Source organism: Ictidomys tridecemlineatus, chromosome 2 (genome assembly GCF_052094955.1).
Source record: "Ictidomys tridecemlineatus isolate mIctTri1 chromosome 2, mIctTri1.hap1, whole genome shotgun sequence".
Classification (NCBI taxonomy): Eukaryota; Metazoa; Chordata; class Mammalia; order Rodentia; family Sciuridae; genus Ictidomys; species Ictidomys tridecemlineatus.
This window is the reverse complement of record NC_135478.1, coordinates 71,879,405-71,906,600: the sequence shown is the minus strand read 5'-3', so window position 1 is coordinate 71,906,600 and position 27,196 is coordinate 71,879,405. Positions and strand designations below refer to the sequence as shown.

Genomic DNA, 27,196 nt, shown 5'->3' with positions numbered 1-27,196 from the left:
AACGCTTTTAGCTTGCTTCCTTTAACTCTGAAAACCAGAATTTTTATTTTTAAGAAAAGGTTTATTTAGCTCACAACTTTGGGTTTTTTTTAATATTTATTTTTTAGTTGTAGTTGGACACAATATCTATTTTTATGCTGCACTGAGAATCTAACCCAGGCCCTTGCACGTGCTAGGCGAGCGCTCTACTGCTGAACCACAACCCCAGCCTTAGCTCACAATTTTGAATGCTTGAAAGTTCAAATAATGTGATATAGGTTCTGGCAAAAGCACAGTGGTTGATGGTGGAAGCATGTGTGGGAGTGAGAGATCAAATCTCAAAAGATGAAACCTGAGAGAGTCAGGCTTATCACAATTCACTCTTGAGAATTCACTCACAATGATCTAAGGACTTTCTAATAGGCCCCACCTCTTCAAGGTTCATCACCTCTCATCTCCATACTGAAGATCAAGTCCCCAACACATGAACCTTTGAGGAACACAACATCCAAATGTAGCAGGGTCAAAAGAATTGCTGGCTGCACTTGACTTGAAACTTAAGCTATTTGGAGCACAGTCATGAACAAGTATTTCCCAGCAGAGTAGGACCTTTGTAATTAATTATACAGGATAGATCTGAACTAAAACTCAGCTAAGGTACTGTGAAGTCCTCATATCATCTCCTCCACCCACCCTCTCAGGTGAACATGCTATAAAATCCTTTAGTAGGGGATGGAAGAAATAAACACCAGGCCACTCTTCAGCTTTAGTTTGCAAATGTCCTCTAAGAAACAGGTATTCCTTTTTTTAAAAATATATTTTTTAGTTTTAGGTGGACACAATATCTTTATTTTACATTTATGTAGTGCTAAAGGTCGAACCCAGTGCCTCGTGAATGCTAGTAAGCGCTCTACCACTGATCCACAACCCCAGCTCCCAGACATCCCTTTCCATTACCTCATCTTTTTTTTTTAATTTATTGTTATAGATGACAGCATGCTTTTTTTTTTAATTTTATTTTTATGTGGTGCTGAGAATCGAACCCAGTGCTTCACACATGCAAGGCAAGCAATCTGCCTCTGAGCTATAGTCCCAGCCCTCCCCATTCTCTTTTCTTTCCTTCTTTACACAGTAAAGTCAGAGTCCGAGAGAAATTCCCTCTTTGGAATTTCTGCTTGATCTAATTGTATTCCAGCTATAAAAATAGGTTTTGACTTTAATGTCTATGCCAGTCTCTGTGCTGCCTTAAGAGGTCAGAACAAAGAAGTGAAAGAAAAGGGAGAAAAGGGTTTTTGGCCACAGCATAGAGTTACAGATTGGAAGGTTTTTTGTTTTTGTTTTTGTTTTTTAAGTCTTAACTCTTTAAGATAATATAATTAATAAAAATGAAGAAGATGGGGCTGGGATTGTGGCTCAGTGGTAGAGCGCTCGCCTAGCATGAACAGGACCTGGGTTTGATCCTCAGCACCACATAAAAATAAAGGCATTGTGTTGTGTCCATCTACATCTAATAAATAAATAAATAGTGAAGAAGAGCTTGGCATGGTGGCACATGCCTGTAATTCCAGCACCTCAAGAGGCTGAGACAGGAGGATTGCAAGTTCAAAACCAGCCTAAGCAAAAGTGAGGCGCTAAGCAACTCAGTGAGGCCCTGTCTCTAAATAAAAATCAAAATAGGGCTGGGGATGTGGCTCAGTGGTTGAGTGAGTGCCCCTGAGTTCAATCCTCAGTACAAAAAAAAAGAAGGAAAAATAAAAGAAAAAGAAAATGCATATAAACCAGCAGCATTCAGAGACGCTGGTCAAGCTCTATGAGGAGATCGAGCACTTGCCTGGCACATGTAGAGCACTTGCCTGGCACATGTGGAGCACTTGCCTGGCACATGTGCAGCACTGGGTTCAATCCTCAGCCCCACATTTAAAATAACTAAATAAACAAAATAAAGATAAAAATAAACCAGTGGATGAAAGCTGGATACAAAAATTGAAAAATATGCTTGACAATGACTTTTGCTCACATCAGAAAATCTATGGGAAAGTAAATAACTTGGCATTTGGGTCTGATGATGCTTTTCAGATCTTTGGGTCTCTGATCAGGAATCAGCTTCACAATTTTCCATATTTTTCATAAATATGGAGAAACGACTCCATACCAAAAACAGGGTTGAATACCACCACATTAGCCACCAGGCATGAAAGAATTTGGTTGTAACCATATTAAAAATCCCTCTTCTAATATTTCTTGACAGGTTTATGCCAATTCTCATGTGAGTACAGAATCTTCAATTTCCCAAGGTCAGCCCGAAGGGTGGCCAGTTCTGTCAGGTTAAAGCACCAGTCTTGCAAAGAGGATCCTCTAGTGCTCACTGATGGGAACATTCTGAAAGAAGTAGAAAGCTGCTGTCCATGCTTTCCAGTGCCACTTCTTTGCAGGAAACAGCTGCAGGCCCACCAGCTGTTTATGGCAGTGTCCATAGAATGCCTCAATGACACTCATTGGCCTGTTCAAACTTCAACTACAACTACTACTACCACTACTACTTCTTTTTCTTCTTCTTTATTCCTCTTCCTCCTCTTCCCTTTTTTTTTTTTTTTTGTACCAAGGATAGTACCCAGGGGTACTTAAACACTGAGCTACATTCCCAGCCCATTTTTATATTTTAGAGACAGGGATTCTTGCTAAGTTGTTTAGGGCCTTACTAAGATGCTGAGGCTGGCTTTGAACTTGGCATCCTCCTACTTCAGCCTCCCAAGCCTCGGGGATTACAGGCCTGTGCCACTGTACCAAGCTGGCCCATGCAAACTTCTATTACAACTCAACTTTTGTAGCAAGAAGAAAATATGTTCTTTCATGTAGTCTTCTTGATAACCTTATAACCCAGGTTTACTGATATCCCTGCATCCATACAATCTGGCCTAGTGCAATGGTACCTCCTCCTCCTTGTCTCTCTCCCAACAATGTGGTGATGTTTTTAAAGGGTTTGCTTGTTTGTTTTTTTTAGTTGTGGATGAATTTTTATTCTATTTATTTATTTATATGTGGTGCTGAGGATTGAACCCAGTGCCTCACACAGATGAGGCAAGCACTCTACTACTGACTCACAACCCCAGCCGGTCATAAGGGTTTTAAATATCCAGTCCAGACTAGATGAGCTGTGGGTCAAGGTGAAGATGAGTCAGCCAGTTTCTTCCACTGTCTAGTCTGGGTCTTCCTTTCACTACACATCTGTAGTCAACTCCAAGCAGTTGCTTCCCCTCAAGACAGCAGCAGGTCCCAGGAAAACTGAGAGACCAGCCAGGGAGCATGGGCCTGATTTGTCTTTCTCCTGGCCTTCTTGGAGTCATGTCTAGGTATGTGCATACAGTTCAGAGACAACAACAGATTTTTCTTTCAATTTCTTCAATTTTCAGATGCCATGGCCTATAGAACCTCCATCCTCTGCTTTAAATCAATAAACCTGTGGTGTCCTATTTGATGTCTAAATGACTAGAGAGCCCCCACAGCAAAAGCAGCTCTCCTTTCAAGTACTCACTCCCTTCCTAATTTTTGCCCCTCTCTGATGCCTTCAGACAACTGTTTTTCCTATTTTATCCACATTTCATTATGAATAGATTCTGTGATTATTGGAAGTAATTGGAAGTTAATTTTGAACCTATAATTGTATCTCCTGCTCAAAAAGTAAACTGCTATTAAAAATGAAGCATTAAGACCTACTGTAAATGCAGACGATTCCAACGTTCAAGTCAGAGGATGCTTTTTAAGTCAAATGTACTCATCTAGACCGAACGTGGCTGTAGGCCCCGCCCCTCCTCCCTCCCCTCGGGCGTGCCTGTTCCCATGGCTACGCGGCGCCAGGCCCGGTCAACCTGGCCACTAAGCTGAAGGCGGAGGCAGTGGCAGTGAAGACATGAGCGGGGTGGGGGTGGCGGCTGGGGCGCGGCCCCTCAGCTCGACGACCCCGGGCTCCCGGGCCACATCACGCCCACGCCAGCGCCCGCTCGCGGGCCTCCAGTACCAGGTACCTCATCCCACACAGCTCGGGCTCAGCGAGGCACAGAAGCGGGTCCTGGACCTGGAGAAGAGCCTGCAGTTCCTGCAGCAGCAGCATTCGGAGACGCTGGTCAAGCTCCATGAGGAGATCGAGCACTTGAAGCGGGAGAATAAGGGTGAGTCTTGAAGCTGGGATGCGAGAAACACGCGGCCCGACTCCCCTGGTGCCCTAAACCCTTCCTGGGCCTGCAGCCAGAAGCATAGCACCATAAGTTTCAGATCACTTTTGGGATACAGGGAGGGCACAGAGCAGTATTCCCTCACTCATGGACAGGGTCAGGCCAATCTCATTTTCAAAAAAGTTTTTAAACAAGTTGAACATACTCAAGTGAGAGTGTACAGCTCAGTGAATTATAACCAAGTATCAAGGGCAGACACTGTCTGGACCTCTCCAGGAGTGTCCATGTTATCCCCAGGCAGGGTCTTTCTACCTGCATCCTTGGGGTCTCCTCACCAGCTAAGCCATGCTTGACACAGAACCTGAAGCCCATTGGGACTCTGCCCATCACCTGGTCCTGCTTGCTTCAGTTTCTCTGGCCTGCTTCTAGTGTTGTCTTTATCTGGATTGACAAGGACTCAGTAATGGCATCTGTCATGTTAGGGCACCTTTCCACACGTCTTCTTGAGTCTCACCCTGGTTCCTGACACCTGACCTGGCCAGCCCCATATCTGGGCATCACTTGATTATTGTCTTGCTCACATTTGCACATTCATGTCCAGGGCCTCCTGGAGGGCTGGGTTATCATGATTCACTTCTCTACCCCTGGAGCCAAGGCCTTGGCTGGCAGTGTGCCCCGCAGACATCAGGGACATGGTGGGAGATGACAGGGAAAAGCCAGAGGCATTTCTGGCCTAGGGCAAAGACTTGGTAGAAAAAGCTGGCAGGAACTACAAGCAAGAGCCAGTCAGCCATGATCACAAACCAGGACTCTTGGGGACTAGGAGGGAGTAGGCAAGGGCAGGCCACGCCAAGCTTCTTCTTTCAGAGAAGCTATGGCTTTGAAAATGACAAGGAGAACATGTGCTTGCTTCCAGATCTCCACTACAAGCTAATAATGAATCAGAAGCCACAGAAGAAAGGTAAGGCTGAGGCCCCTTAGTGCCTGATAGGAAGTTACCTCTGTCTACTGCAGCCCCCATCCCCAGATTGCTCATGTCCATCTGGCATGCTAACTCAGTGGGAACTGGTTCTAGGGGAACTAAATAGATGCCACTTCCCCCACAGCTGGGTAATTTTATGCAGTGCAGCAGGTGCTCAGTCTCAAGGCCTGAGATCTGAGCATATGGGGCTGCAGCCCCTTCCTCATCTGAGCAGAGCTCCTGAATCAGGTGGGGGCCCTGGAACAGCCCCTTTCCTCTAGGGCTTCACTACCCTCTGGCTTCTCAGCCCTATCTCTGGTCCCTTAAACCTTGGAAGAGGTGACTCTGGGTATACTCCCTATGAGAAATCTTTCCTGCCATCATCTCTGTAGACACCATGGGAATGAGTGGGGAAAGAAGCAGAGACTCAGCCTACAGCACTTGTCCAAGACACTTTCTTGTCCCTGTTATGGCCCATTCTCCTTGCCTATTCCCTAGTCCAGCCCAGGGGAACCCCTATTGAGTTCTTGGGTTCATTCTTCTCCTTACCTTTAGAACATCAGGTGGTCTGACTGGCAAATGGTGCCATTTGGGAATATCCTATCTCAGGTGGTGCCCAGGGCTCTCCCTTCCTGAAGACACGCAGAAAATAGAGTGGAGGAACAACCCTCTGGGGCAGCCCTAGCAAGCTGTTCTGGGCAAAGTGTAGCCCAAGTTAGTAGCTCTAGCCCTGCAGGACTGGAGGCCCTGATGAGACACCAGGAGAGGTTATGCTCTCACTCAGGACTTGATATTTTTTAAGTCACAACTTCCTTGCTTTATAAATACCCCTCAGGAGACAACTTTTCCAGTGGCCTCTGTTCCTCTGGGAACTTGGCTGGGTATGGGGCTGCCTCAAGGAAGTGTTGGGTAGAACAGGCAGGACACATCCCCACCAGGTTTGGGGAGGAGTCCCCACAAACATGTAGGACTGAGGCCTGTGAAGGCCAGGAGGTTGGGACACGTGGGCTCTTGGGTGGTAGCTACTCATGTTGGGTTGAACCTTGCATGTTCTCTCTTACAGGCAGCATGTCCACATCAAGCTTTCAGTCCAACAAGTCCATCTCCAATTCAACAGTGTCAGGTGAGTGGGCCAGGACCCCCTATGTACTCTGAGCAAGAACCCTACTGGGCCCAAGGTTGGGGTGGCCAGTATGGGTGCTGACCAGGGAGCTGTAAGCCCATAGTGGTCTTTTGTTGGGCAGACTTTGGGAAGACCTCATGGATTCAGGGGAGAAGGGTTAGTTAAAGGGAGCCAAGAAGGGCAGTCCCTGGTACTCTGAGAGCTGAAGTCACAGGAGACTGAGGAGAGTACGATAAGACTGTGGCCCAGAGGGAGGCCTTGAAGGAAGGCTACCAAACAGGACAGGGTTGGGATATTGTTGCAGGGCAGCAAGATACCATGGCAGCTCCACCTGGGCAGGAGTGTGATCAGTTAGACTCACTGATAGAGGGGACTCCTAGGTGCCTGTCAAGGCCCCCAGTGGTCTCCCTGGGAGGATGTGCACAGACTGTCCAGCAGAAGGCCTGTTGACCTGTTATGCCCAGATAGGCAAGATGCAGGTGGGATGATCCTGCCCACAGAGCCCTTGCCTTATAACATCTTTTGAAGAATGAGGGGAGCAGAGAGCTTCTTCTCCCATTCTGACTGCCACAAGAGGCCAAGCTTCCTTACCAGTGGGCAATGGACCTGAGCTTGGGCCTAGAGAATAAACCCATGCAGAGTTCCAGTGCTCTTCCCCAGTTCTATTTCACTCCAAATGGAAGCCAGCTTCCACCTGATTGTTCTGGCATGTTCAGCAGGCACGACTCACAGACTTTACCCTCAGAACCCCAATTTATTCCTCCTATCAGACCTTCCAAGGGAGGCTCTTTCCATCTCCCATTTACAGAGGAAACTGGGGCAGGGGCAGGGGCTTCTTGGGTGCAAGCAGCTGATCCCAGAGGACTTGGGCAGTGACTGGCCCTGTCGGGTCTGACCTGCAGCCAACTCTCAAAGCAAGGCAAGGCCCCAGCCCAGCTCCAAGAGGCAAGAGTCGAAAGCTGATGCCCCCCAGAAGATGGACCTGGAAGAGGAGCCATTCAGTGCTGCCCTGTTTCACAGCAGCAAGCTGGACAGAGTCCCTGGGGTGCAGGGGCAGGCCAAGTAAGGCTCACCTGCATCAAGGCACAGGCCTGCAACCCAAAGGCCCTAGGCTTGCACTTAGTAGGTTCCCACCCTGGGAACAGCAGATTTCTTCACCCACTTCTCCATGGGCTCATGAAGTCAGCTACCAGGCTGTCTGTTGGGTGCTGCCTTCTTCCTCTTCCCTGGGGGTCCTGGAGGGTCCCTGTGCTGACAAGGGCCCACAAGAGGACCAGTTGCAGCTCCTAAACCTTTCTCAGAGAAAAGAAACAACAAAATGATCTGATTTCCAAATTAGTTTTTTACCAAGAACACAGTGAGTAAGCCTGGTGTGGTGTACACCTGTAATTCCATTGACCAAGGAGAGTGAGGCAGGAGGATTGTAAATTCAAGGCAGCCTCAGCAACTTAGTGAGGCCCCGTCTCAAAGTTAAAATTAAAAAGGGTTGGGGGGATGTGGCTTAGTGGTTAAGCATCCTGGAATTTAATTTCAGGTATCAAAAAACAAAACAAACAAAAAAAACCAAAAACACACACACAAAAAAAAACCCCAAAAACAAATCCACACCACAGAGCACAGTGAGTGGACCTGATTATCTTGGAGTTGGGTGCCTGCCTTTGGAAAGCACTGGGCCAGCAAGGCACAGCAGAATTAAGATCCGGTGACCACTGTTTCTTGGACCTCCCTGGAATGCTAGAGTACACGATCTGGAATAGTGTAGCTAGTTGGACAAGATCCCACTTCTCTGAACAGACCTAACATTCCCTAGAGACCAGCCTGCAGTGAGAAGACCTGCTGGGCATGAGGTTAGGACTCAGTTAGCTGGTCCCCACTTCCCGGAACACCTGATCCTTAGTGTACCTTGAAGGGGAAGGGACAGGTCCAGGTAGCTGGTTCCAAAGAACCCCACCTGGTTCCCAAAGAACCTTGGTCAGCAGAAAGGAGCCAGGCCCAGCATAAGATATGTAGATGGCCCTTTTCCCCTCATGGGCCCACACTGGCATGGACACTGCTGTGGGAAGGGTGGTAAGATCAATTCCTTAGGCCACCTCTGGGCTGCTGTTATGACATTTCAGAGACGAGGATGCGGAGAACTCTAATTCAGGGGCCACCTTTGTGGGGGTCACCCAGCACAAGGGCAGGCAGGTGACAGGAGCAGCTCCCTTGATGAGCCTGCCTCCACACCTGCGCAAGCCCACTACAGTACAGCAGTGCGAGGTAGTCATCCGGCAGCTGTGGAACGCCAACCTTCTACAGGCACAAGAGGTGAGGCCTGGGCAGGGCATGGCCTGGCACCTCTACAGGCCCTACCTTGTACCCCACCATGCCTCTCTTCTCTTTCAGCTGCAGCATCTCAAGTCCCTTCTGGAAGGGAACCAAAGGCCAAAAGCTGCCCCTGAGGAGGCTGGGCCTGGCTCTATAAAGTGAGTGCCCCTGTGCCACTGTCCCAGCCCAGTGGGGCCTAGTGTGGGGCTCACTGCTGACTTCCTTCCCCAGGGACCAGGAGGCCACCCAGTTCCCCAAGGTCTCGACCAAGGGCCTCTCAAAGAAATGGTGAGTTTCCTGGCACAGGAGAGTGGGTAACAGTCTGGGCCACAGGGAAGAGGGCTGGGTCTCAGGCAGGGCTGCCAGCTGTCAGTCCAGCTTCTACCCCAGGGGCCCAAAGGGCTTGAAGATGCTTACAGTGACTGCCTCTTTCCCCATTCCCAGCTTGATTCTGAGCCCAATGCCTGCGGCAGAGCGTGGTATCCTGCCCGCGCTTAAACAGAGCCTTAAGAGTAATTTTGCGGAGCGGCAGAAAAGGCTGCAGGTGGTGCAAAGCCGGCGCCTGCACCGCTCAGTTCTCTGAGCCCAGTGCCCACAGCTGGAGGCTAGCTTTCTCTGCAGCAGTTCATATGCTTTCTACTACTTTTAAGCCACGATGAATTCCAAGACTGGGGAAACCCATGATAGATAAAGTACTTGATCTCAGAATTGAGAAACTGTTTATTTTCTAGCTATTATTTTGCTATTCTGCATTAAAACAAAACCACATTATGAAATAAATATTATGCTACCTGTTGAAGACTGAAAATAAAACTTGTTTCTCCAAGTCCTAAGTCTCCTTCCTTACTGGCTATCAGTTGTCTTCTCCTGGCCATTTGAAGTAACTCTCTGCTGGTTTGGAAGGGACCTGCCTGGGCAGCCAGGGCTTGCTCATCCCATGAGTTGGTAACTCTCCCAGAAGAGAAGCATCTCCCTGGAGGGCAGATGGTTTTCCTCTCCCTTGTATTGGCCAGGGGCTGCCTTTCCAAGCGATGATTATTCTGGGTCTCCTGCCCAGACTGGACACTGCTAGGGGCAAGATGCTGTCATTTGCTACACCAACACTGCTGATTGGTCCAGCTGAGCTGTCTTGGATGGGCCACGTCACGGGAGAATTTTCTCCTCCAGAATGCCATAGCTCCCCTCGTCAGAATAGCAGCTGCACATATCACCTTGTGGCGGTCAGTTCAGGGCCTAGTGCCATCTTACAGGCTCTCTGCCACCGTGCTCCATTTCCTGGCCATTAATCTCAGAAGGACCTTGACAAGGAATCTGGGCATGAACCAGACTGAGGAATAGTGTACTGTATCAGGAGCTAAGATCTGGAGCATCCTGGGCTAGACTGGACACTGTCCACCTGCAAGACTGGCAGCATCCCTAACAGAACAGCGGGCCCCAGCTTCACAGAGAAGGGGATGCAGTGATTAACTCATGAGAAACACGGGAATGATAAATTTATTATAAGAACCACATATGACAGGGTAGTGCACATATAAAAAGGGGAAATTATTATCACCAGAGGGCTGCCAGCTGGTGCTCAGTGTGAAAGGCAACACACGGAGGCAATGTACAGCTGCATCCCACAAGGAGCCTCCACTCTGGGGGCAGCACAGAGAATAGGGTACTCTGATGATGCCAGGTCCTCAGGACAATGCCCAAATGGTCCCTTTTCATCCCTCACAGGAGGGACATGGCATCCTTTACCCAAGAGCAGCACACGGGTACCAGGGACAGGTTCCTCCGATGCCACTGCTCTCTCACAGTGCTGAATAAGATCTTCAAGAAGTGTGAGCAGAACCCACCTAGCTGGTGGTAGGGAACTCACTGCTGCCCACAGGATAAACTTCTCTCAAAAATGGAGCCTGTGCCCTTAATCCAGGAGTGTCCCTGTGATATGACCCAACTGCCACAAGTGACACAGCCTGAATCCAAACCGATCAGAGATTGTACTTTAAGGTTTTCCTATGTCCTCCACATTCTCCTATATATGAGTAAAATGTATTCTAACCAGATGCATGGACAAGACCCTGAGTTCTCCCTCATGCTGCTCAGAGTGGACACGGAGCCTGGAGAGATCACAGGAAGTGCAGTCCAAGGAGTGTGGGATCTGATTCCCTGGAGGAAAGTGTGAGGAGAATCTTCTCTAGAAAGTGTTCCCCATGCAGACAGCTCCACAGCCAACTGGCCCAGTACTGTACAAGTATGGGGAAATGTCTGGCAGGTCCCAAGGCAGAAGAGAAAAGCAGGAAAGCTAACCTATCCCAGGCTTTTTAAGGAAGTCAACACCTAGAAACATCCAATATGAGGCATGAGTCCACAGCCCCATCAAGGCTTCTGGCTGTCCCCGCAGTTCTTGGCTAGGAGGCTGAAAGGCAGGCCTGGTGGATGCTCTGTGCCCAGGTGTTGAGCAAGGCTGTGACTGAATGCTTGTCAGGAAGCTGCAGCAGCCGGGAGGTCATGCACCGGTGCACTGACTGCAGAAAGGGGTTGGCATCTGCAACAGAGCAGCAGGCCATGAACACCAAACCCTCTCAAAGCAGTCAGACATGTCTGAACCTGGCCCATATGGACACCTCTCTGGGAAGCCCCCCAACCCCTAATCAGTCTCCTGTGCTCATCTGGAAGTAGGGCTCTCCTCCCAGAGCAACAATGTCAGTGAAAAACTGGAATCTCAATGGGATCTGGACCCACAGGTTTTCCCTCTATGACACCCTAAGGAGACTGCCTATACCCAACATAGTGGCTCTGGAGTCACTTCACCCATATAGATCCACATGCACCCAAGCTCCTGGTGGTGGGCCCATGTAAGCCCTGCTGAGCTCTAGGGGCCACCAGGATCAACTGGGTCTATCCTTGAGCAGTAGGCTTGTTTACCCCTCCCTGACTAAACATAGCTGCCCTGGAGCTGTAAGATAGGGGCAAAGGACACAATGGGGGAGGAGGTAGAGAGTCTCTTCTTCCTCCAGGTGATCACTGTTCCTCCCTGTGCAAGGGGAAACAGGAGGGATACACAGGTAATCCTGCTACATAGGAAACCCTGTTTGTCCAGAACTGACCCTTGCCTTTCCTGGGTTCCCAAATGTTTCCTCTTGGTTCACCCACCATATTGCCACTGCCGGTCAATCCACAGTGGGCTCTGGGCAGGGTAGTCAGCAGGCACACTGAGCTCCAGTGGTGGCACACTTGGGAGGTCCTTGTCGTCTGCAACACACAAGGCTGCCTGTGACCTGGCCCAAGCCTGGACCTGACACAAACACTGGCCTCAAAGCCCTGCTCCTGAACGGACCCTGCTCACAGTAAATCCAGTGTTTCTAGCAAGCAGAGCCACTGTGTATGGGGAAGAGGTAAGAGTGCATGGGCTCAGGCCTGGGAGGTTGAGGCTAGGCCACCAGGAAGGAGGAGTGAGGACAGAGTGGGCAGCTTGGTAGGATGAGTGCAGGGGCAGGCTCAGAGGAGGGAAGTACTTGTGTCTTGAAGGCTGAGCATTTCATGGTCTCTGGTATAGGCAGTAGAGTCCTGGGGCTTCCAGGTTAGGATTCACTCTCCCAAGTCACCCCTATCCTACCTGGACACTCACCAAGCTTGCATATCAGGTGGACGGTGCCGTTGTTACTGCAGTGAGAAGGGTCCAAGTTCACCAGGAACTTGGGATCTAATCTGGCCACCTCCCCTTGGAGGACGTTGGGGATGCTCTGCCGATCATCCTCCTCAAACCTGCGCTTCCGCGTACACACCACCGGGGCCCTGGAGGAGGTGGCCATGGTGACCACTCTGGTTACATGCAGCCTTTGGCCTGCAACCCACCACAAGGCCCAGCCCTGGTTGTACATACGTAATAGGTGGGCCATGGATGGCTGTCATGGCTGGAACGAATGTGCGGTACAGGGAATGGTTGAAAACGGGAGAGCGGATGTTGGCCAGGACAGCATCCAGGAGTGGTTGGCATAGATCCTGCTGCTTTGTTGGTAGCACTGGGGGTGGTGGGGGCGTGGGCTAGGGATAAGACAGACAGAGTCAGCAGCTTGAGCTTGAGGCCTCACCCATTGTGAAGAGGACTTCCAGACCCCAAGGCCATCATCCTCACCCATCACAGAATCCTGAGGATTCACCCATAACCTCCACCCCTGTGTAGCCAATGGTGGCCAATAATTGGATACAGTCCCCCACCATGGCAGCCCTGCTCAGGCTTTATTGTCTAAGGGCAGCACCTTGTGCTGGGCTGGCAGATGCACCCGTGGGACCAAGGTCAGAAGGTGACTTTGTGTTCCCACTCTCCACAGCAATTGGGCCTGAAAGAAGCCTTGTGGGCAGAGTTCCCAGGTTAGGCCTAGACCCAAGCCCTGATTGCCCTTGACCATGAATGCTCCTCCCATACATCTTCTGAGATGCTGTGAGGTAAGCCTTGACTTCCCTAGAGGTGCCTGAGACTCCACTCACCACCGCCATGTCATTCTTGAGTTTTTCCAGGGCAATCTCACACTTCTGCAGGGTCTTCAAGGGACACCTAAGGAGAGATAGAATGCAGGCTGGTGTCTGTGCAAGAAGGCTTGGGGAGTCAGTGACTCTTGGGTGCTGATCCCAATCATTGCCTGCCTGGCCTCTCTAGGCTTTAGTCATTGGAAACCTCCACAGAAACCCCAGCTAGTAGCCAGCTGCTCCCAAACCAGGCTAAGGCCTCAGTCTTATCTAGGCCAGTCCCTGTCCCCCTTGGCCCTAAAACCCCAATGAATAATTAACCCAAGAAGACCTGGAGGGCTGTGGAACAGTGATTACCATTCAACACAGATAAGCAGAATTAAGAGAAACTTCTAGAAAGGAAGCAAGAGCTTGAGCTGAGGCAGTAAGATAGGAGAGAAATAATGTGCACAGTTTTGCAGTGCTGTCCTAGCTCAGGTGCTCATAGCAGCCCATGGTCATCAGGTAGGGAAAAGGGATGAGAAGAAGGCAAGCCATGGCTACCCACATATTTCTCATAGGCATCACCTATAGCTTCATTTCCACAATGAGCCACATGGCTGCTGCTAGCCCTGCAGCAGACAAGGTGACTGAGACATAGCTGCTAGCTAAAGATTACTGAAAAGTTGGGCAGAGCTAAAGATTAGCCTCAAGCAGATGTGGTGAGGCCATGTAAACCAGGACCTGAGGAGACAAACTATGGTGGCCAAAGGATAGAAGCATGAGCTCCACAGCAGTGGCTGTGGAGTAGGGCAAAGGCTGGATGCTGGAGGTGAAGTCTGGGATTGAAGCCCCAATACATACCTACATGGAGCCTCAGAGGCTTCTGGCAGGGCTCAAAGACCTGCTGGACCACTTTGCTAAACCCAGGTCATCACAAGCTCTGGGAGCCCTCCACGAGCTGTGGTATAGCACTATTCAGCCCCAGAACCCTCTGCAAAGCTCACCTCTTAGAGGGGTCAGTCAGAATGTCCAGAAGGCTCTTCATCTTACTCAGGTCCTTTTTCCTGTCTGAGACAGAGAGAGGACACTAAGATGTAGGCTCTGAGTGTCTGTGGGGCCCTTGTACCCAGCCCTGGCCTCTGGCCCCACCTTCATTCTTGTCAATCTTGTTGATCATCCGGCGCAGGGGCTCAATATACTTGGAAAGTTGCTTCAGCTTGTCCAGGTATTGTTGTTCCTCTGCCTGGCTGGAGCCTGCTGGGCTCATGACGGAGCTGGGGTTCACTGTGGGACATGGTTCATGAGGCTGACTCTCAGTGAATCCTTAGGTGAGGTGCTCAGGCTCTGAGTGATCTAAGAGCTCTTGCACTCCTTACAAGTTGTAAGGTCTTATGAAGGTGACTCTTGACACCTCCCAGGGCTCTGCCCACCCCAGCGGCAGGTCTCACTTACCAGGGGTATTTAAAGGTCCAGGGGAGGGCACACTGAAGTTCTGTGGGGTGCGAGCTGTCACTGGGCTCTGGGAGGGCTGTGGTGAGGGGCTGGGCAGGAAGCTGCTGGGGGATGGAGCAGGGCCGGAGCTGCAGCCAAATGAAAGGAAGCTGATCTGAGCCAGGGGCACTGGGCAGGCCTGCCCTAAGGGCCAGATGGGGAGGGCCATTCTTGGCCAGGCCTACCTGACATTGGAATTGGGCTGTGAGCCGGGCTGTGGAGATGGTTGGGGAGGGGGAGGCATCGACTGTGGGGTCTGCACCTGCTGGCCCGGCGATGGTGAGGACAGCATAGTGAGGCTGCTCTGGCTGACCTGGAAGAGGAGGGGCTCAGCTGGCTCACTGTCAAACACTCCTGCCTGCCTCCATGCTATCTGCCCACTGCCCCCACAGGCTTCACCTCCCTCATAGCCTCACCCTATATCCTTGTCTTCTTCCAGATGCCACTTAGATTCACTTAGCAAAAACCCCATCCCTGGGCACATAGTACACAGTGACCAAAGCTGGTGGGAAGGCTAGATGGGCAGCCCCAGCTCTTTGGTTGAAAGGCCATGAGGACTCTGGGTTTCTGGGTTGCAACAGACCATAGCTTTTTGCTCCTGGGTTCTCAGGCATGGGGGGTGTGAATAGAAGGTGATGGCCTCATGTGTCCCTTGCCATACCCTGTCTTGCCTGGGATGCTGCCCTCTATGGGTCAGTAAGGACATTGCTCTGCTGTGGGAAAGTCTTCCACAAACTGTCTGCTGACTGCACTGAGAATAAGGCCAGCCATCTGAATCTCCTGTCCTGATACATGCAGATGGCAACTCCCTACTTGACCAGTAGGGGGCAGCAGGGAGATCATGTCTTACACTGTCCCACCTGGACCTACTTAATTAGAACAAGGTGGTTGGAAGAGCCATGTGCATATCCACAGGAAGCACCTGCATCAGTCTTACCAGTGACCCTGGTCCCTCAACTGGACTAGTAGAGTCCACTGGGACAGGTGACTTAGCATCAGAGCTGCCTGGGCTCAGAGCTTGGCTCTGTCATGCAAGTGTATGCACCTGAGTCCTTAGAGGCTGTCCCTGTCCACAGAGCAGGGCTGTTCCTGCTCCCTAGTCTGTGTTGGGAACAATCCAAACGCAGTCATCTGTACCACTATCAGCACAAGGGACACCATCTTTTTTACCTGTGAACTCCAAGGGATTGAAACTGTAGTAGCCAGGCATCAGGGAAAAGATGTAGGTACCCATACCTTCCAAAGGAGAAGTGTAAGATGGCAGTCTAGATAAGAACAGTTGCATGCCAGCCCCTTGCCATAATGTGACCACCCTGAAGGCCCTGCTTACTTCAGAGGTTCCCAGGGGCCTGAGGTGGCATCTCCCACATCCTAGTCAATGAGGTACACTGAGCACCTCTCCTAGCCTCACTTGACTCCTGGACCATCCAGTTTTGCAGACCAGCTCAAGTGCCCTCCCAGGGCACTCTGAGGATACTGATGCCCAACTGGGGCGTCCAACACTTCCCTCCCATGTACTCTTCTGCCACAGTGCCAGGAGTACTGGGTAAGGACTACTCTGAGTGGGTTCTCAGCTCCTCAAATTGGGAACAGACTCAGATCCCACCAGGAAGATGATGCCTGCCCTTGTCCCCACCCACCTATCAGTCAAGCAGAGGAGGGCAAGGGAGCTGGAGGTAGTCTGCTCAGTACCACATGGATCAAGGTCATGGAATGAAATGTCACCTCCCTTTTGCTCACTGGCTTCCCCACCTGTTTCCATTGACTGTGCCAGGCAGCACTGCCCTGGGTGCTAGGTGGAGACTGCCCCTGGCACTATATGCAATGGGGTGTCAGGGTGCACAAGGCACCATATCATGGTGCTCCCCACATGATTGGGTCAGAGGCTCTAAACCAAAACCATGGGCCCAGGGGACAATAATAGAATGAACTGTTTTCATCACTTTGTGACTAAGACACCCCTGGCTAGGGAATGAAAGGGCAAGAGCAAGGGAGCTTGGACCTCTAGTTGGTGGGCCCAGTTACTCCTCCAAGTGTATTCACGCTAATGTGAAACATGTTTCATCTGTAAAATGCTGAATTAAATGCAGCAGGCTTCTCCTATGTAGGTCCAATACAATCATGGTGCTGGCTACACTGTAAATCCTGGGAAACCAGGTCAGGTGGTATGTTCCACACATTGGAAAACATGTTTCAGAAGCAACCCAGATGCTAACAAAATGTAGGACCAGAAGTTCCATGCAAAGAACTACAGACAGTGCCAAGGAGCAGAGAGCAAAGGTCCTGAGGCCCCATGCCCATCAAAGCCCTGTCAGGCAGGATCCTACCTATAGTGAGTTCCTCCCTATCCCTGTCCCTCATGTATCCCCAGGAGGCCCTGCCATCCCTGGTCTTTCCCTAGCATGAGTCCCCACCTGCTGCTCCATCTGCATTCAGCCCCTGCTCAAACAGATGTCCCTTATAGGAGATGGTCAGACCTTGTTTGCAGCCTAAAAGTTTGCTGCCTCTCTGGCAAATAGTAGCAAGATACCCATAGGGCATCATGGCTGGGTATGGATGCTACAGCAGGAAGACTGTCTCACAACCATGTTCTACCTCAGCTCTCAGTCCCTGGGGGCACAGCACATGTAGCTGACACCCTCTGTTTTTAATGAGAGGATGGGGTTCCAAGTAGTTGTGTCTGGCATGAGACAGCATGTTTAAGACAAGGTGAAGGGTGGATGGCTCAGAAAGCATCCAGTGGAGGTAGGACATCCAAGTCCAGGCCAGGAATCATGCCCCAGGGAACCAAAGGGCCTTTCTCCTCTGTCCAGGTAAGCCTGGGTCCCCAGCACCAGGTTTTTCTAGTCACCCTAACATAATCTAGAAGCTTCTGCCTAAACTTTCTCCAGGATCCACGCTGGCACACAGGTCTGCTCATGTATGAGGCTCCTCCAGACCCACCCATACAACTGTCTGACACCCTGAATCCCATTAGCACCTCACTGGGGCTGGGCCACCCAGAAAAAGCCCCAACACTTCTACTTTGGTCCCCGAAGAGCCCCCAGGCACACACAGCAAATGGGCCCATCTCAGCGTTTCAGTTGTCCCAGGACAGGACAGCTAGCAGACCCCAGAGGGCTGGAGGTGGGGAGAAATTTCCAGTAAGAAAAGGAAAACAAACCACAGACAATCTTTCACTTCCAAGAACAGGAAACCTGGGCCCTTCAGTTTGGCAGTGCTGGGTGGTCCAAGTCCCAAGTTACCTTAGACACACATGGTACAAGGAAGAGCCTAGTACCTCAAACCCATCTTAAGACAGAATTGGCCATTCTAAGGCAGCCAGTGGGACAGGAAAGAAACCCAGCCCACAGGGAGTAGAGAGGGAGCTGCCAGTGCTGCTCTCTAGTCAGGGAGGGAGCACTTGGGGGAAAAAAGAAATTGCCTTCTATGCTCTCAGGTAATAGTCGGCCACTGGCATGGATATGGGTCTGTCAAGCCACCAGCAAGAACCACAGGATGAGAATGACACATATCTCACACACCCTGCACACTACTTGTTACCTGCATGTCACAGGTGACAACATAAGAGCTCAGAGAGAGGTGACATGCTCATGGTCACACAGCTAGTGTGTTGCAGGGGAAGCACAGGCACGGTAAATGTGTCTTAGCATTAATGGCAAAATCTGCTTTCCTGGGAAAGCACAATAGCTTAGACAGAAGCTGTGGGGCTACACAGGGTGGCCAGGCAAGATGGATGAAGAGTAAGGGAAAAGAACTGGGAGGACAGAATGGGAAAGGGGCAATGGCCCAGAGGTAGAACAGAAAGGCTGATCTAGACAGCTTCATTCCACAAAGAATCTCAGGACAGACTGGTACCTAGCTTTCTCTAGACCACCAGTACCTGTTCAACACCCCAGAACTGCCCATTGCTCCTAGCCCAGCACTTAAGTGTGTCCCCTGAAATCACCATCTAGAAATATAGAGGAGCATGGTCATATTGTGGTACTACCTCCTTATGCCTTCCAAGGGAGTACTAGGACAGAAGTTCTGTGTTACCCAGCTGAACTCTTGGGCTAAGGCACTGTGTCTGATATGTCTGGAACATATCAGACATGCTGTCATGTTTGTCAGAGTCCATGAAGCATTCCTACAGTAACACAAAGATACAGCCATGGAACTAAGGAATAACAAGAGGAAATGTAGGTGTTCTGTTGCTTTTTCTCGACACATCTCTTCTGGGGATCTCTATCTCCATTAGTGTCAGTGGGGTTCTTAGGAAAAGGCAACAGCCGGGCGTGGTGGTGCACACCTGCAATCCCAGGGGCTGAGGAGGCTGAGACAGGAGGACTGTGAGTTCAAAGCCAGCCTCAGCAACTGTGAGTGCTAAGCAACTCAGTGAGACCCTGCATCTAAATAAAATACAAAATAGAGTTGGGGATGTGGTTCAGTGGTCAAGTACCCCTGAGTTCAATCTCTGGTACCCACCTACCCCCACAAAAAAGAAGAGGCTGGAAATGTTGCTCAGTGGCAGAGTGCTTGCCCAAAATATTCAAGGCCCTAGGTTCATCCCCAGCAGCCCCCTACACACACACACACACACACACACGAGTAACAAGAGTAACAGAATGCTTACACTTCCACTAGCTTCTTGGTCCCAATGTGTTGCCACAAGGAAAAAATAAGACATGGTGGATGCTGAATTATGTCCTGCTGAAGAATGAGTTCAGGTTGCTAGGGGAGGACAGCAGAAAAAGGATGTGCCCGGAAGACATCCAGTGTTAGGAGACACTGGAAAGCACAAGTAGGTGTAAATTCCAGTCCAGCCCACTGGCCAGATGAGCAACCAGGCAGCTCCTGGCTAGTTCACCACCCCATCCCCACTCGTGCCAAGAACAGAACCCTGGGCCTTGGGTATGTTAGGTAAGTGCTCTACCACTGAGCTACATGCCCAGCCCTTGGCTAGATTTTAAGGATACATTCCTGGGATAAGCTTTCTTTTCTTGAGAGGGTTTGGATTAGAAATACACATCAAAAAAGACTGCCATGGGCTGGGGTTGTGGCTCAATGGCAGAGCACTCGCCTAGCACATGTGAGGCCCTGGGCTCGATCCTCGGCACCACATACAAATGAATAAATAAATTAAAGGTATTGTGTCCAACTACAACTAAAAAATAATTATTAAAAAAAAAGTCTGGCATGTTTCTGGAGCTAGCCAGGGTGGCAGACGAATGCCCAGTGTGTAGGGCCCAGGTGCTTCACACAATTCAGGGATCCTTTGAACAGGAGCTAACCATAGCCAGATGTGCAGGAGTTGCAGAGGGGAGACAGGCTCTGAAGCCCCAGACAAGCCTAATGTTATGGGACTGTGTGGAGACAGAAGGAGGAAAGTTACTTGAGGGAAGGGTCATGATTACATAGAGCACTGTGTGGGCAGTGGGGTGGTTTCCACACTGGGGTTCTCTTCATCAACTTTTCCTTCTGTAAGTATTTTTAGGGCCACCTTTTTCTCTATGGGCAAGCAAGAGTGAGCCTGGATTAAAAAACAAAACCAGAACTTTGCCCAAGTTCCTTGTTGCCAAAAATCCTCTGTGGAGACAGAAGTATTTTCTAAATGATACTGCATTTGTCCTCAATACACCACCCCAAAGCTTCAGATGTACACCCACCATCCTGCACTGGGGAAACATGGCAAATACATCTCTGTGGAGTTAGCAGGCATCTTCTGGTGATGACTCTATCACTGAAGCCACATGAGGATGAACCAAAATTCTCTGTGCATAAACTTTATTTTGGCTTTATCTTACTTTTTCTCTTTCCTCTTTTCTACCTAGCTTCCCTGCCTTTGGGTTTGGGAAGGACTATAGGCAGTAAGATTTATTTAGTTGACACAACTCAGGGGACAAGGTTTATGTAGAAGGGAGCATGGAAGGCTGTGAAGTGGGGGGTGTCTGTGAGAAGTCCAGGTAGAAACTCCAGCAGCTGGCTGTGTGGGCAGTGGCCACTACGCAGCAGTGTGAGAGCAATAAAAGGCCCAGGACAGAACCCATCACTGCAGGCATGGTAGAGCCCATCCAGGAGCATGGCTCCAACTGGGAAGAGGGATAAGATTGGCAGCCCAGCAGTAAGATCAAAGTTGAGGGGTTTCTAGAAGAATCCTACTGAGAAGCTGAGGTGTGAGAATTTCATTTGAACCCCTGATCCTCAACATGTCAGCTCCTGGGGCCCTTCTCATTTCTTTCTTTCTTTTTTTAAAATTTTAATATTTATTTTTTAGTTTTTGGCAGATATAACATCTTTTTTTGTATATGGTGCTGAGGATCGAACCCAGGCCGCACGCATGCCAGGTGAGCGCGCTACCACTTGAGCCACATCCCCAGACCCCCTTCTCATTTCTTTTCTTTTTCTGGGGGATTACTGGGGATTTAACCCAGGGGCAATTTACAACAGATCTACATCCTCAGCGCCACCCCTGCTTTGTATTTTGAGAAAGAGTCTCACTAAATTGCTTAGAGACCTTGCTAAATTGCTGAGACTGGTCTCAAACCTGCTACTCTCCTGTTTCAACCTCCTGAGCCACCATACCTGGCCTTTCTTATTTCTTAAAAGGGGCTAAATGCTTAAACTGTGTCCTGGAGCACTGAGAAACACAGAACTACAGACACAAAGAACCTAGCCCAACACCTAGCATGTATCACACCCTCAAAATGTTAGGGACTCTCGTTTTTATAAAGTCAGTCCTATATGCTGTTGCTGAAGTTATCCCCACCTGACTCTGTGAAGCCAATGGGTACTAAGCCAGAGCCCTAGACTTCCTTCTATGAAGGAGGCCATACAGGCACCACCTTACTGGCTTGGTTGTGACTACACTGTGAGAACAGTGCCTACATGCTGGCCCTCAGGGAACAATAGGGCTAGGATTACAGATGCATTTCCCTGTAATGGAAAAGGAATTTTAAAGGTCTCCTGGCAAATCTGAGATTTTTCACAAAAACACACATAAAATGAAAAGCCCATGTGATGAGAGAACTTGAGCACCATTTTATTTTCAGAATCTCAGAACATTGCTTAGCACACAGGACATGCGCTGTCTGTTTAACAAATAAATATACCATGGGATGATTTTAAATTTTACTTGAGAATGAAAAACCAGGAATTCATTTCCCTGAAAAGTATAACACATATACAAGTCTATATCTACCTAGGAAAGTGTGTGTATAGTAAATTCTCCATTCTGTGAAATCTAGAACAACTTGGTCCAGTACAACATATTTTGGGTGGAGGAGACAAGACAGACTGGACACTTTACCACTGAGCTACATCCCCAGCTCTTTTTACTCTTTGATTCTAAGACAGGGTCTTACTAAATTGATGAGGCTGGCCTCAAACTTACGATCCTCCTGCCTCAGCCTCCTGAGCTGCTGGGATTATAGGTGTGCATCACCATACCCAGCTCTAACACAACTTTTGTTCATGGTGGCCATCTTCTATGATCTGTGCTGTACAGTGAGCTTCCCCGCAGGATTACTGGGTGCTCAAAATATAACTGGTACAACTGAGTAACTACAATTTTAGTTTTATTTAATGTTGATTTAAATGTAAATTACCACACATGGTTAGTGGCCACAGTGTTGAGATTGCACAGTCCTAGAAAGCACAACTATTTGCTTGGCTTCTATTTTATTTTACCGTGAAAATGATAGCAGCATGATTATCTTAAACTAGAGGGGGGGAGCAGATATTTATTTATATCCCCTTGAGAAATACTGCTGGGCTTGGCCTCATTTAAACAAACAAACAAACAAACAAAAAACCAATGACACCTGATTTGGCACTCTGAAAGCCACCATGCAGAAAGTCACCAAGGATGACAGGTGCGCTTTACAAAGGCGCTCAGAGGAACCCCGAGCTCCCGGCCGAGCCCTATACGTGGCCCAGTCCTTAAATACCTGTGCTGTGGGCTGTCCGCCCAAAGGGATGGAGCTCGACTGGACGGCAGACATGGCAGAAGCGGGTGGGAACCGGGCTCTTACGTGCATCCCGCCTTGGGCCAAGGCTTCAGCAATCATCTTTGAGGACAGAGGGACAACAGACAAGGTGATTGCAACAAGAATCGCAGTGCATGGCAGGTGGAAAGGGTGTGTGCAATCTCTGCAAGAAGGACCGTCAGAGTGAGGTACCCTTGGGGCAGCTTGGAGCAACCTGAGAGGAGGAAGAGTTCAAGCTCACAGCATCTTCAGGCCTGGCTAGGAATCAGGGATCTAGAAGTTGGCCCACAAAATGTCAGAGTCAGACCTCAAGGGCCAAGGCAAGACAATGGTCTGGGAAACCACAACCTTAGGATAGACTTGAGAGAAGTTGAGGATCACTGAAACAGAAGACAAGCTCAGATAAGCCTGCTCAGAAATGCATGTCTTAGAACTCAAGCTCAAACCACTTCCTCTTCTCCAGGTCTCTCTGGGGTTGCTGGTCCTGCTTTCCATGGAGGAATTGGTTCTCTCTCATTAATTAAAAATGGGTGGAGCCAGGCATGGTGGCACCTGCCTGTAATTCCAGCAATTTGGAAGGTTGAGGCAGGAGGATTGCAAGTTCAAAACCAGCTCAGCAACTTAGTGAGGCTCTAAGAAACTTGACGAGACCCTCAAAATATTAAAAAAAAAAAAAAAAAGGGCTGGGGATGTAGCTTGGTGGTACAGTATCCTTGGATTCAATTCCTAGTACCAACAAAACAAAAAACAAAAACAAATCACGGGAGAAGGTGGGCAGGAGAGCCTTGGTCCTCCCTGGTGGGCTTCCTCCCTTTAAATGATGGACGGATGCACTTCCACAGAGATGCCTGTTAGGGATGTTCTTAAATGCCAAAGATCCTCTCAGAGGCTAGAACTCCAGCCCCAACCAGCTGAACCTTTCCTTGTCAATTTATACTTCATGAACTATAAAGGCAAAAAAGTAGGCTGAGCATTGTTGTGGTTCTGGGCCTGCCATGCTCAGAACTGTCACAGAACACAAACTAGAACAAAACAACCCAGGTTCAGAAAGAATGCAGGACTGACCTATAGGGAGAACAAAAACAAAACAAAACAAAACAAAAACCATTGAGGTGGAGGATCACTTCAACCCAGGAGCTTGAGACCAGCTTGATAACACAATGAGACCTCATTTCAAAAACAAAAAACTAACCAACTAACCAACTCCCATCAAATTCTAGGAGGTTGTGAGCTAGACCACTAGATCAAGACAGTGCTACAGGGCACTCAGTCCACACAGCAAGGTTGTCAAAGACAGGGCTCCAAAGCAGGACACAGGCTGCAGGAACACCTCTAGCATCACATGACGGGCCCATGCTCACACACATGGGGTACAATGCAGGAGCAGCAGATGCCAACTAGAACCTTACAATCTTAGGAACAATACAGTCCTCATCCATGTCTGCAGTCAAATTAAAAAAAAAAAAAAAGAATCATCTTACTAGAGGCTAAGGAAATGATTCTGATAGTCTATCAAAACATGGGCCAGGTCTCAAAGAGTCTGCCACTCATAGGCCACTGTCAGACACAAACATGTTGGGGTCTGTGAGGGTCCGCTGCCTTTCCCGAGGTAGGTACTCTCCTTGGCTCTCGTGAGAACTGGAGAATGGCAGGTAGGGGTGATAGCATCCATTCACAACTAGCCACTGCAGTCAAGAGAATCCTGGCTACAGTGCTCCCTCCAGAAAAGAGAAAGGTCCGGTAGGAAGTCAGATGGTTTGAGAGGTACTGGTCCGGTAGGAAGTCAGATGGTTTGAGAGGTACATTCTTTTCATGGGGGGGGGGGGGGGAGATAAGAGGGCCAACCATGGTAGTGCAGGCCTAGAAACCCAGTGCCTTGGGAGACTGAGGCAGGAGGATTACAAATTCAAAACCAGCCTCAGCAACTTACCAAATGCCCTGTTTCAAAAAAAAAAAAAAGGGGGGGGAGGGGATGCAGATGTGGCTCAGTGATTAAGCGACCCTGAGTTCAATCTCTCCTACCAAAAGAAAAAAAATGAATGAAAAGCTCAAGTCTACTTTGCTGCTGATTGGTTTTCTTTTAACCAGAAATTCCAGTGAAAACATGCCAGTAATGTTCACTGGATGAGATGAGCCAGTCACTAACCAATGACTCATATCAAGTGATAACACTTCAATTACTTCTCAACACATAGCTGCCCAAAAAGGAATTTCAAGGAATTCCAGGAATCCCTGCTACAGCTCTAGCGGATTCACTATGTGGTGATTGGTGTGTATGTGTGTGATAGAGTCCTCTGGGGCTGGTCAAGGAAGAGTGGCTGTTAAATCAGCTACTTTAATGCACATCCATAACAAATGTCTATTATTGATGACAATTTCCTTCTTCCCTTTTTTTTTTTTTTGTGTGTGTGTGTGGGGGGGTTGGGCGGGGATACTGGGATTAAACCCAGAAGCATTCTGCCATCGAGCTACATCCCCAGCTCTTTTTATTTATTTATTTATTTATTTTCAACACAATGCCTTTATTTTTAAGTGGTGCTGAGGATCGAACCCATGTCCTGCCTGCGCTAGGCGAGGGCTCTACTGCTGAGCCACAATCCCAGCCCCTCTTTTTATTTCAAGACAGGGTCTAAGTTGCCCACACTGGCCTTGAACTTGAGATCTTCCCACCTTAACCTCACAAATCACTGGATTACAGTCATATACCACTGTGCTATGGTGATGACAATTCTTTGTAACCTGTAAATTATACCTATTTTGTTTCGTTTTTTAATTTTGAGACAGGGTCTTGCTAAGTTGCCAGGGCTAACCTCATACTTAAGATTCTCCTGCTTCAGCCTCCCAAGTCAATAAGGTAGCTAAATTTCATGTACTAAAATGGAAGGTTAAAAGATAAAAGCTTAGCCAGGGGGCTGGGGTGGTGCTCAGTGGGAGAGCACTTGCCTATCATGTGTGAGGCACCACATATAAATAAGGTAAAGATCCATTGAAAACTAAAAAATAAAAAAAAGTCAGGAATGGTGGTGCAGGCCTGTACTCCCAGCAATTCAGGAGGCTGAGGCAGGAGGATTATGAGTTCAAAGGCAGCCTCAGCAGATTAACAATAGGCACTTAGCAACAAGGTACTTAGCAACTCAACGAGACGCTGTCTCTAAATAAAAAACATTAAAAAAAAGGGCTGGGGATATGGCTCAGTGGTTAAGTGCCCTGGGTTCAATCCCCAGTACCAAAATAAAATAAAGGATAAAAGCTTAGGGATTATGTGAAAGTAGAATCACATTCTGTCATCATTTTACAGGAAAGAAAGAGAAGTCTATTGTGTCTAATAAATTCCCCTGAGGGTGACATCATCTCTCCCACCTACAAGAATATCAGATAAGAGAGATCCAAAGAGCCAGGAGAACATAGCACAGGGCCAACCCAATTCTCCTAGAACATCCATCCCAAGTGGAGAGTCTGACCACCCATCATCATACTCATTAACCTAGAATGAGTGCAGGCTCCACAGGGGGCCTCTCTGAAGCTTTCAGAGCAAATTTAAAGGATGAGGCATGGAAAATGGATTCATAAGGCCCCCCCATCCTGTTATCACTTTCATGGAACTGGCAGTGTGTTCTATAGCTTGAGGCAGCTCACACATATAAATTTGCAAAACTTTGTTGGTCACTGTATCCTGATGTCAAATTTGTGAGACTATACCAGGGAGTTCCAGTTTGCATCTTTGAGCTCCTAGTTAGACAACTGGCTGATAAGATTCAAGGGCTCTCAAAGAGACTGACTCACTTTTGAAAAGCTGCAGGAAACCATCTAGAACTCAGCCATGCATCACTTGGTAATAGCAAAAAATTGGAAATTACCTAAAGATCCAATAATAAGACAATACCTAAGGATAGAAAGAGACAGAAGAGTATTGTATAGTCACTCAAAATAATGCTGACCAGTGGTTTCTTTTTTTTTTTCCTTTTTAACACAATGCCTTTATTTTTATGTGGTGCTGAGGATCGAATCTGGGTCCCGCCTGTACTAGGCGAGTGCTCTACCGAGTGCTCTACCACTGAGCCACAATCCAGCCTGACCAGTGGTTTCTAATTATAGGATGCTATACTTTGGGTCTGGAATGTCCCCCACAAGCCCATGTGTTAGAAGTCTGGTTCCAGGTCTAGGGCATAGCTCACTGGTGGAGTGTTTGCCTGGCATCTGTAAGACTATCCATTCCCAGCAATGCAAAAAAAAAAAAAAAAAAAAAAAAAAAATTAAAAGGCTTGGTTCCTAGTTTGGCATTATTGGAAGGCAGTGGAAGCTTTAAGATGTAGGGCCTTACAGAAAGTTTTTGGCTAAATATGGGTATGCCCTTCAGGGAGACTGTGGAAAGCTGATCTCTTCCTCTCTTTTGCTTCCAGACCACAATCCAGTGGCAGCTTGCTCTACAACATACTCCTTGCCCTAATGTGCTGCCTCACCAAAGGTTCAAAAGTAATTGGTCCAAGCCAACATGGGCTAAAACCTCCAAAACTCTGAGTCAAATAAACCCTTTTTAACATTATCTCAGACATTTTGCTATAGTAAAAGAAAATTGACTAAAATGCAACAGAACATTTCACTTATATACTAACATGGAAGATAATGGACATAAAACCCCAGACAGTAAGACTTTGACAATGTGAAAGAACCAGAAAGGGGACACCAAACTGTTTCTCTCTAGACTGTTTCTTCTACATTTCTCCCTACTTTCTATCTGATATAGTTATCACATATAAAGTTT

The 27,196-nt window shown here is 48.6% G+C and overlaps 2 protein-coding genes and 1 pseudogene across 20 annotated transcripts in view; 1 reads left to right on the top strand and 2 right to left on the bottom strand.

The window, feature by feature from the left end:
* Nucleotides 1-317: 317 nt before the first annotated feature.
* On the bottom strand, nt 318-2,733 carry LOC120891231 (tRNA-queuosine alpha-mannosyltransferase-like; annotated as a pseudogene).
* A 304-nt stretch (nt 2,734-3,037) lies between these two features.
* Ccdc74b (coiled-coil domain containing 74B) lies at nt 3,038-9,365 on the top strand. Of its 4 annotated transcripts, XM_078038802.1 has the most exons (8): nt 3,038-3,329; nt 4,016-4,145; nt 5,065-5,109; nt 6,173-6,232; nt 7,135-7,294; nt 8,350-8,697; nt 8,771-8,827; nt 8,984-9,365. In XM_078038802.1, the coding sequence occupies exons 3-8, from the start codon at nt 5,085-5,087 to the stop codon at nt 9,120-9,122; spliced, it is 789 nt and encodes a 262-aa protein (XP_077894928.1). In that variant the 5' UTR covers nt 3,038-3,329; nt 4,016-4,145; nt 5,065-5,084; the 3' UTR covers nt 9,123-9,365. The 4 variants fall into 4 exon arrangements, with proteins under 4 accessions (XP_077894928.1, XP_077894925.1, XP_077894926.1 ...); XM_078038799.1 differs by having other exon boundaries at nt 3,038-4,145; XM_078038800.1 differs by lacking the exon at nt 5,065-5,109 and having other exon boundaries at nt 3,038-4,145.
* A 650-nt stretch (nt 9,366-10,015) lies between these two features.
* Nucleotides 10,016-27,196, bottom strand: part of Med15 (mediator complex subunit 15) — a 72,265-nt gene continuing 55,084 nt past the window's right edge. For 7 of the 16 annotated variants that reach the window (XM_005334509.5, XM_078038792.1, XM_040289228.2 and 4 more), the window contains 10 exons: nt 22,396-22,515; nt 14,653-14,780; nt 14,429-14,556; nt 14,126-14,260; nt 13,981-14,044; nt 13,016-13,082; nt 12,411-12,571; nt 12,156-12,322; nt 11,681-11,779; nt 10,016-11,072 (listed from right to left, as the gene is read on the bottom strand). In XM_005334509.5, coding sequence (XP_005334566.1) covers nt 10,936-11,072; nt 11,681-11,779; nt 12,156-12,322; nt 12,411-12,571; nt 13,016-13,082; nt 13,981-14,044; nt 14,126-14,260; nt 14,429-14,556; nt 14,653-14,780; nt 22,396-22,515 — 1,206 coding nt within the window. In that variant the 3' untranslated portion in view covers nt 10,016-10,935. Of the gene's footprint in view, nt 11,073-11,676; nt 11,823-12,155; nt 12,323-12,410; nt 12,572-13,015; nt 13,083-13,980; nt 14,045-14,125; nt 14,261-14,428; nt 14,557-14,652; nt 14,781-22,395; nt 22,516-27,196 lie in introns of all 16 variants that reach the window. The other 9 variants (XM_005334511.5, XM_078038793.1, XM_078038788.1 and 6 more) reach the window with 5 other exon arrangements.

Coding starts and splice junctions, on each gene's coding strand:
- Ccdc74b (XM_078038799.1), top strand. CDS start 3,887: ATGAGCGGGGTGGGGGTGGCGGCTGGGGCGCGGCCCCTCAGCTCGACG. Junction 5,110..6,172: donor TCAGAAGCCACAGAAGAAAG/GTAAGGCTGAGG, acceptor TCTCTCTTACAG/GCAGCATGTCCACATCAAGC. Junction 8,828..8,983: donor AAGGGCCTCTCAAAGAAATG/GTGAGTTTCCTG, acceptor CCCCATTCCCAG/CTTGATTCTGAGCCCAATGC.